Here is a 10,407-nt window from a genome sequence, read left to right as displayed (position 1 = left end):
CCCCCCAACTTTTGATATCATTCTTCTTCTCTAAGAATTATATAAAATATCTCAATGCACAGATGCATCTAGACAGGCCAAAAATTCTCAGATGACAAATGTTCCATTCTCACGTCCAGTCTCCACTGATTCCAAACAGTGTGGTACTAGTTCAACTAGCTGCTAATTGCAAGACACATGTGGACCTCAGATGAGCAATGGGAAATAACGATTAAAAACTGTTTGTTTTTAAACTAAATACATTCATACTGTCACACTAGTGGTCTTGTCTTTCTCCTCAGCTTGCCCGACAGACTTTAAAGGGTTAATGGTACATGCAATCCATCAAACAGTAAGTCACACTAGGTACTTACTTATAAATGAGACCAGGGCTGTGCACCTCACAACAGGCGTAACGAAGAATTAGACTTCCTAGGTCAGGTGAGCTACAGCATGCTGCACTCACATGAAGAACATAGTTATCGGGCCACTGCTAAATCAGTCACTTGAACCCCTTCCTTCGCAATTTGATGTGACACATTCTGCTTTGGCTGTATATGTGAAAGTTCCTCTTTACGAGATGCATCAGGCCTAGCCATATAGTTAACTGGGTGTACAGACTTACATCAGGATAGTAATCTACACTGGGTACCAAGTGCTGGATCAGAGCTTCCAGAGACCCTGACAGGAGATTGTTGTCATGGTAATAGAGCCCTCCACAGTTGTCTTCTTTTGACTGATACAGGTTCCTGTTGTAGCCACTGCTGTCAAACATAGCTGCAAAGGGAGATGTTTGTGGCATCCTTTCCTGAGGAGACACACAAAAAATATACAGGATAATTACCACAAGGCACAATAATGTAAGAGGCTTTCTACACTGCAGAGGTAGGAAGCACTAGAGCACTAGGAAGAAAACCCTGTGTCATACCCTGGGTTGCTTGCACACAGCAGAAAAGATTGTACCGTCTTCCAGCCTGTGTAAATTTCTCAGGGAAGGGCCAACACAGGCTCTCATCACTGCCTGTCTACTGCAATTGCCAGGTGCTTATTTTATATATTGCTGTTTCTTCATTAAATGACAGATAAGAGGTCAAGGTTAAGAGCCAGAAGGAGCATACAAGAATCCTGACAGGTTTTGGGAACTCAAACTTTCTGTAAAGCTTTTGGGGACATAGCATAACGTTGATTGACATAGTTGGGCAGATCCTTACATTAGCTACTTAAGAGCAGCCGCTCTGATGGTTCGGGCTGTCACGGGCTGCCACTGCCCCAGTCAGTGCAGAGGGAGAAAGACTGAAGTGAAGCCCTGAAGAGGTTACGTGTGAGGACAGTCTCCTTACGCAACACAGCAACCACATAACTACTATCAAAAGCTCCAATTTCCCAACTCCACCCTGGTAAATGAATGCTGGGTTTTTCCAGTTATACTGCGACAGGTGTGACACAGGCTAAAGACTAATGCTTCAGCGCATCTGTCTCCATCCTACTCTGAGTGGCTTCACAGAAATTTGGAAAAATATGCCTGTATATAGTTGCTTATCAATTTTGTCCAAGTTCACCAATGATATCAAAGATGTGAGCAAAGTCAGACATCTGTTAAATGCTCTCTCCAAATTCTGTGACAATATGAAAATCCAGCCCTGTGTCTTCCAGCTTCAGATTTTAATACTTAAGGAAAAATAAAGTAATTACTCATCAGTCTGCATTTCAGTGCCTGTGGAATAACCAATTTCCTTGGTCTTACCAAGGAAAAGATCAGCCAGTGCTGCAGGCTGTTCAGTCATCCAGAGTACTGGGTGGGCAGGAAGGGGGCTATGAGCACCCAAGAGCTCTTTTGGTGACAAAGGCCAAAAGATAAAATCTCTCTGATTATCTGAGTTGAGTTCTACCCTCCTTCCCTCCCCTTCCCTCTCTCCCTTCCTTTTGGGAAAAACACTTCTTGTCAGTTTAAGGAACCTGGGTTTTATAGTCTTGACTACAAGCTAAATTTGTGCTCAGTTGTAACCACAAATATGTATTGGTTTTAAGTCTACTACAGCAGTTACTGGATTGTGAGTACTAATGGGCCAGCCACATTCGGGGAGTGGACAGATCAAATGCAGAAAGGCGTTGCACACTGCGTCCTCCCCTCGCCTTGGGAGGCAAGGGAGATCAAATTGAGAAGATAGTATCCACAGGCTGCCCTGCTTGTGTGTTGACAGAGCATGAAAGCGTGTGCATGTGCCTGAGAAAAGCATTAATGCCCCTGAGCCATCATTGTAAGTGCAGATGCTGTTGCTTTTCTCTCCATTGTATCAAATCCTATTTGGGAAAAGGCTTTTTAAAGCCATAGACTTCAGCAAACACCAGTCTGTGAAAGCACCCCATTTTGAGAACAACTAGCAAAATGACAGCCTGGAGATAAATAGCATGCTGCCATCTGTGTGCCCCGCAACTCACGACAAAGAACTTTTGAGAGTAAGCTCAGTAGAGATGACAAGCTATTAAGTTATTAGCTAGATTCCTGGGGACCTGAAGGACCACACAGAGCCACAGACTTGATGCTGCTGGCAGCATGTCCAGAAAATGGTGGCATTCAAACCAGCACAAGACTGAGAGATTCAGTAAATAAACAGTAAGAGAAAGCCAAAACCAGTTGCAAAGACAGAGGGACAGTGAAAAGAGCCCCTTGGCCTGTGTGATGGGTGTTGATCCCACCTTGCAAGATGCCAAAAGATATCTGCATCAAAATGGGAAAGAGTGAGGAGTCTCCATGTCTGAAAAGTGACATTAATCACTCTGTGCAGCTGTTCAACCAGTGATTGAATTCCACCCAGCCCAACGATTTGGGAGAAGAGTAAAGTAAATACTTGTGCAGCAGCATAAGAGCATGAGGGGCAGGACTGAACAAAACAAGGTTCCTGTACAAGAGAGTTCAAATCACTGGGCAAGTGAGGGGCAATTCAACCACAGCCACAGTCTGCAATGATAAAGTATCCTGATGTATAAAGTCTTTTGGTCTTCCTGGCTCTTTGCAAGGCTAGCAAAGTTTTAGGAACGAAGTATTAGTAAGGAGCTGACAGGAACCTTCTGCGGCATTTTCTAGGTTTTCATACTGTGTAAAGCTCACCATGTTTCAACCACAAACCAGAGACTTGAACAAATCCAAAATATTCTGCAGCCCATGGCTCTGAAAGATGTCCTGTTTGCACACAAATTCAGAAGTCTTTTCAGGTACTGTAGTAAAGTTTATCCAGCCATAAGGCAAATGGCAGTGGACCAAACTTTATACTCTACAAGGTAATACTCTACAAGGAAAGTGAGAGAGACTAGTTAGCATCTGCAAAACAACTTGACATCAATATTGTCATTGTAAAAACCCACTCCAGATTTTGTATTAACCAAAACAGCCCAATTCAGGGTGAGACTGGAATCTATAGATGTTTTAGCCCGACAAGCCAGCAATTAGTTGTGATTTCACATAACTCTTACCACCCTAAGCAGACTCAGGCAGTATCTCCTTTCATGGGTGATACAATGTTTGGGGAAAAACCTCCACTCCCACTATACCACTAACTTCTGTCATGGTAAGAACTGAAACAGGTGTGAATCACAGAAGGGTTTTCCTCAACATATTTAAACAGTATGTATTACTTACTGCCTGTTAAAGTACAAGACTTTTCAGAAGGTCTGCAGGCAGTGCTTAAATTCTAATAATTTAAAATCCCAAAGGGAATGAGGCTTTTTTGAAGTTGCAGTCCCCTAACTCTCAGCACAATGCTTACTCCCACAACCACATGGATCCTTCTTCAGAAAAAAACTAAATTTGAGACACACAGAGCCTCCTAGCCTCAAGAAGAAAGAAAAAAGTAATCAGATCATTAATAGATACACTGATTCATAACAATAAAATAGAATTCCCAAAAGTCTGGCCCTGAAAGGTACATATTGGCTCACTTGTTTGCTATTTATTTCTGGATTCTGCTCGACAAAGATGGTTCAGTTCTGTTTCAGTGAGACATCAAGTTATACTAGCTAAGAGATGTTCTGAACGCTCCACAATGAAACACTATGAACACGACACAGGACACCTTCTTGATGCAATGAAAAGGGATGATACCAAAGTGTGACAAAGATAAATATAGCATAGCCAACGGGATGATTCATACAACACATGTGCTTTTCCAGCAGGACTCCTTTATTACCTTGACCTTGACTTTTCTGTTGTATTTTATAAGGAGGTGGAGAAACAAAGCAGCATGCTTAGTTCTAAGTAGCTCAGGAGCTAAACATGTAACACTAAACCGTGTCTTCAGAATGATTTGAGTGGAACTTAAATTTGGTCACTGAGCAGAATCTGGTCCACAAAGCCTTAGCATATAGAGCAGAGATATCTTGGGACCTAAAAATGTTGATAAACCACAGCAATACAATATCTGACAAGCAGGAATTTAAAAAAAAAAAAAGGACAGGAAATCTGATTTTAGTGAAAATCATGCTGAGAGTTAAAACTGCAACTTTTTAATTGGGCTTTGAAAACAGTTGGCTATCACTAACATGAAAAACATTTCCCTCTCCTTTTTTTTTTTTTCTTTTAAAAAGGAAAAGAGTGGCTTTTTTTTGTTGTTGTTAAAGACTCGACTTGAAGGAAAGAGCAGTTAGATAATTTCCTTGCTCTACCAGGGATGTTGTCCAATGACAGAATGCAGTCAGTAACTCCCTGCCTTCTGGAAAGTGGAATAAACATTTTTTCTGCATTTAGTGTCATTATGGAGAATGTGAGATCTTGGGCATTAAGGTCCAGATTCTGACGTTGAGTAGCCTCTGACAAGAAAGAAATCACAACCTTCCCAGTAACAGTAGTGTAAATGGAAAGCCAGAACCAAAGACAATGTGCTCAAACCCCCACTGTTTTCTTCAGGAAATGAGTTCCAGTCTGGCAAAACTAAGAATCAGACGTAGTTTCCAGGCCGCCAAGATCTTGTCCATACCTCTGTGCTCAGTAACAGAAGAAAAATCTGTTTTCTACTAGCAACAGTGGATGGTTGCATTGGTTTGTTTTCTTTTCATTTACATTAAAGAGCTCAGTCTGCCGATCAGGTGTATAAAACAAAGCTAGCAATATAGACAGCTCATATCCTTTACAGAAGCACCCACTGAGGGGGATTCAGTAGTAGACACGAAATGGGCCTTTAAAGACACTGCCAAACATTTTCAGCTCCTTGGTTATGTGCAGGTATCTCCCATCCTACATCCCTCAACCAGAGGAACAGTGACTGAATTTGTTATGAGTCCTAAGTTACACCTCCTCATAGAAGATACAAACCTCATGTGTGCAGTTATACCCCCACCTCGTGTGTGCAGTTACATCCCCTCAGAGCCGCTTCACCACTGAATCAGAAACCCCAAACCACATTTAGTAGGCGATTACCATCCTGCCTTGATCTTAAGGATGCCATTACAAAATTGAGGTATGGCAAAACAAAAGTCTCCTGGGGAAAGGACTATAAATCTTAATACGTTGCACCAACCTGGGAAAGTCTGAGCAAGTCAGAATGAACCTCAGCTTTCACACACAGAAAGGAAATAAGGACTAGGTGCCTGCCAGCAACATCCATCTTTCTCTTGAGTGTTTCCAAATAGTGTGGAGTATTTTAGACAAGGACACAGGCTACCCAAAACAAAAGCATACCAGACACAGGGGCCACTGGTTGCATTCCATACAGCTGGGTGTGTTTGCTTTGCTTACAAAAGCATTTGGTTTTGAGCTGAAAAGTACAGTGAAATTCTACAGCTCAAGCTATTGAGAAGATAAGAAACCTGAAATACTCCCAGATTGGTGTTCCATATGCCTTACTTGTAGAAACTAAGATCTTATAACTATCCCAGCTCAAGTCCTCCTGCTTCCATTCTTCCATGCAGAATTCACCATACAATTCTAGCAGTATGACTTCAGCACCAACTTTGACTTGCAGTTCCTTCCTATATATTGTCCTTCCTAGAAATACTTCTTAATAACTGTACCTTATAAGAGGCAGAGTACAGAATAGCATTTCATATTCACATAGAAGACTGAAAGAGGAGTGAGATGGGCTTTTTCCTGGCTGAAATCAAGAGCAAGACTAAGAGCAACTCAGAAGGAATCCACCAGAGTAACAGGAGTCCTAAAACTACACATAGGTGATATTGCTAGACAGAGACATAACAATAGAAATGCATCTTGCTGAAATGCTGGGGTTTCAACCCCAAGCCCCAAATTAAGGTTGACATGTGGGTGATTCCCACGGCCCTTCACAAAGGGGTGGTGAGTTTGCCTTCAGGCTTCCCTCCAGACAGAGCCATTGGGTAAATGAGCCCCAGGTGTCCTGCTTTAAGTAAACAAAGCTCAGGTGTCCCACGTAGGGATAAAAGCTGGGAGCCCTTGCAGGCAGGGGTAGTGTCTGTCTGTGAGGTGGATGCACTGTGCAGAGTTCCCTGTTGGGGAAGGACCTCCTGCCTCCCTGGGACTGGGCTCCAGTCAAGTCTGGCTTTTGTAAACGTGGGCTCTGTAGAGATTCAGTGTGTGGCTTCCTTGGTCTTATGTATTTGGCTTGTTGACTCAGCTGTCTCTCATCCCTTCTATGAGAGACTGCATGTCACCATTTATTCCACCTGTTGTTGGTTGTGTGGTGTTGTTGGGGTCAGTGGGATTGATGTTGATTACGTATAATCTGACTTGTTTGTACCCCCAGCGCTCACCCATGCACTCACCCTTTTGTATCAAATACAATTTGGTTATTGGTTCATCTTTATGCTGGCTGTGTCCTTTATGCTAGGCCTGATAAATGGCAAAACACACACAGCAGAGACCAGTGAATTCCCTGGCAGAGAAGGCAAAGATCTGAGGCAGGCATAACAAACCCAACTGAGCCTTGAGATACTTCTTCAGTTTCACTAAACCAGCAGGACAATTTTGTAAAGTCCTCAAAAAATTACCCAGGCAACAACAGGCTGCAGAGGAAGAAGAAAAACCCCAGTAAACAAAGAACAGACCAGGAACTGAATTTCAATGAAAGGCATCTTCCTCCTGAATGTGCAAAGGAACTTTCTTGGATCTATAAATAGATCTCACTGACAATGTGGGAAGGTCAGATGCAACACTGCTGACTGATCACTCACATATGAGAACTTCAATGCAGTAATTAAGCAGATCCTGAATTGCCTGAAACTAAAGACCCTGAATACTGAACTGCAGAAGTGTGATGGATAGGAATGCATTTGTGTATATGCTTGGGAGCCTTAGGAAAAGTGCAGGGGGTTTAAGAATCCCTTGAATTTCTCAAAACATGTAAGGGTGGAAAAAGGGAGGAAAACAAACAATTTCATCTTGATGCTGATGTGCTGTAAATCCATGTCCCCTGCTTAAGCCCCAAGAATCAACTTCCCTTCTGCCCTTTCCCTGGGCTCTTCTCACAGCTGAGATTTTTATCTGTACATTAAAACTGAGGCGGCCACAATTATTAAAAAAGATACTATATGAAGTGTGGTCCATCACTGACATTAATCTTTTTATTAAGTTCATTTGTAAGTTATTTTTTAACTTATGGGCAATTTCTTCACCTGGATAATGTCCTTTTAAAATTTTAATTACATTTTCACTTCAAAATAAGGCTGTTCTCCCATGGGGTTTTTCAACCTTGTAATCTCTTCAATAATCCCACTTCTTATTTTTTTTTTGGTTTCAGAGAAGTTTAAAATGAGCCATACAGGGTAAGTATCTAAGTGACACGATGGATTAGCACAGTAGCAATTGTATGTCACAAGCCACCAGAGATTCTATAACAGTTCAGTCCATTGCACCACTCCATAGCAACTCCTGTAAACCTCAAATGATTTACAGAATGAATGGAATGGAACAGGTTGTAGAAAGGCCTCAGACCAGCCAATGCATGCAATGAAGTACCATCCATCTTAAACAACAGACAACACATGTAGCTACTCTTTTCTACCAAAACTTATGAGCAGACAGCTGGACTGAAAGCAAAAGAAGTTTTGATAGACAACCAATACTGGGATCATATTAAGAAACAACTCCCCCCCCCGCCTTTCCAGATCTATTTCCATTAGAAAAATTCATAAATGGTCCATCCTCCATGCACTTTGTTTAAAACCAAACAAATGCACAAGCTGAGTATGATCTCATCAGTCCTATATATTAAATTTCATTCAAAATTAGACATCATCAGGAAAGACAGACAGCCTACTGGCTGGCCAGCACAAAGTGTTAAGAAATTGGCTGGAACTGCTGATGGCAAAATTGAGAGCTTTGAAATAGGAATACAAGTATATTAAATGCAAAAAAACCACAGGCACGCTACTGAAGCCTTATGCTTTTTTAACTCACTGAAGCAGGATGAGGTTTTTAGAAGTACACAGCATTTCCCTAATTGCACTGAGTGAAATACAGAAGAGTTTTGCCAACTGTTCTGTTGGGAACAGAAGTCTTTTAAATAAAAACCTAAAATGCCACCTCTCTATTCAGTCAGCAGCAGACTGGCTCTGCCAGGGCTCCCATCCACCAGCAAGGTACAGAGCTCTACAGACCCAAGAAGGTTTCCATTCCAGCCTCCTGTGCTGCTGAGCAGACAGCTGAGCTGCTGCTCATCCATCAGCTGATGAATTGCTGCGGTTTGCAGTCAGGAGTTTTAAGGCAAGCAAACAGCAGTGATGATTTACTTCAAAACATCATGTTGTAAACCAAGTGATTCAGCAGCTGATTCACAGTGGCTCAGCTGTCCAGGAACAGGGTGGACCTGCGATGTCACCCATGCTATGCCACCCCCAACTAGTAAGTCAGAACCCTGACACTCTATGATTTCTGTAGCATGCTTTGTGCCTCCTGTATCCTTCAGACTGAAGAGATAGAAAAGTGATGCTGTCAATAGAGAAAGGAAGTTTCCCCTAAGCTATCATCATAACAGTATCACTGATTTCAATGTCATATTAGACTCCCGCTAACCCTGGGGAATATGATCCATTTTATGTGACAGGGATATAAACCTCTGTAATACTAACCCATCTGAGGTGACCAAGGCCAAACCATACATATTTTCTATCTACACGGTCAGTAGGTAAGCGTGGTTGGACTGAACTAGTTCACAGCAATAACCAGCTTCATCAAGAACTGTTCACACATTCATCCACAGCCAACAGAAAAAGCATTTCCGTGCTGGCAGGTGGGAGCTTGGATCTGCTTCTGACTCTGCTACAAGCTCCTCACGTGATGTTAGTCAAGTCACTTAGTTTCTCATTCTGCATTCCTCTGCTTGACAGTACAAAGAGGGATTAGTGTGGGGTTATTTCCTTTCATTAAGTTCCAAGATCTTTTTTTCAAAAGGGGTACAGTAGGTGCATCACACTATATTAATGCCAGAAGCACAGTACTAAGCCTTAAGCATGAAGTTCTCTTGACACTGTTCCCTCTTCAACCTCATCAAAGCAAGACACCTTCAGAATCCAAAAGCTGTTGCTCTTTGCAGACATCCATGCTTGGCCTTCTGGTTAAACCTACAATACACTTCAGAAGAAAACACCATTCCCTTTTATGATCATAACAGACAGGCAAGTTATAATTTACAGCAGCAAGCTCTAATATTGTTAAGTAACAGTACTTAATTTCATTTAACTGGTTCCACCTAAAATGTCATTGCCAAATATCTCTTTTCTATTTTGAAGGCACAGAAAAAATGCTGGCTTAAGGCGAACATATCATGTAATACCTGGTTTTCCATTTACCAAGACTTTATGTTTCCCTGAACAATACAGAATTTTTACTGGTACTTACAGATGTACAGCAAGCTGAAAGCAGTATATTTAGAGTTTCTGCAGTAGAAATGCTTCTGTTAAAAAAACCACAACAACAACCCTTTTTATTGTTTAGGTTGAAGAAAAAAAGGGATGGTCCCACTTTGGCACTTAAGAAAGCAAATACAGCTCTGTATCTGGATCAGTTATACTTGCCTCACACCCATTTATACCTGTGTTGAATATCAGCCAGGGGTTTCCAGACCAGAGCTGGGTCTGAGGTATAGGGCACTTGTACAACAGTTGGCTCCAGCTTTGACTAGCTCCTTGGGAAATCACGGAGAAGAACAGTCTAGCCAAACTGACTGAAAAGAGTTTTTTCCCTAGTCTAGGCAGGGCTATAGCAGAAATACCCTCCACTCACACGCTGCATCTACTGGTTCGTGTCAGCATTTAAGACCCAGCAGCAGTTCCCACACTCAACCGAAGGTGGAGCCTTGGGCTCTGTAGTTGATGGGTCAAAGTCTCCTCGCCTTGAAACAATTAGATCTATTAAGTCAACACACAGCAAACGTATACCATCTTGGATTGTGAAAGGATCATTGTAAACACAGGCTAATAGTGTCTGAATCCCTGCAGGATGTTTAAGGGAGGATCAACTCGCAG

At 42.1% G+C, this 10,407-nt stretch overlaps 1 protein-coding gene across 2 annotated transcripts in view; it reads right to left on the bottom strand.

Annotated features, from left to right (window-relative positions):
* The window catches only part of RASGEF1B (RasGEF domain family member 1B), a 19,658-nt gene extending 18,874 nt beyond the window's left edge, over window positions 1-784 (bottom strand). Inside the window, exon 1 of one of the 2 annotated variants that reach the window (XM_026848144.1) lies at window positions 605-784. In XM_026848144.1, the coding sequence (XP_026703945.1) occupies window positions 605-781 (177 nt within the window). In that variant the 5' untranslated portion in view covers window positions 782-784. Of the gene's footprint in view, window positions 1-349 lie in introns of both variants that reach the window. The other variant, XM_026848145.1, reaches the window with a different exon arrangement.
* Between the last annotated feature and the right edge of the window lie 9,623 nt (window positions 785-10,407).

Source organism: Athene cunicularia, assembly GCF_003259725.1.
Source record: "Athene cunicularia isolate RWA chromosome 4 unlocalized genomic scaffold, athCun1 chr4_part2, whole genome shotgun sequence".
Classification (NCBI taxonomy): Eukaryota; Metazoa; Chordata; class Aves; order Strigiformes; family Strigidae; genus Athene; species Athene cunicularia.
The sequence above is the reverse complement of the archived record's forward strand: the minus strand, read 5'-3'. Positions and strand labels throughout refer to the sequence as shown.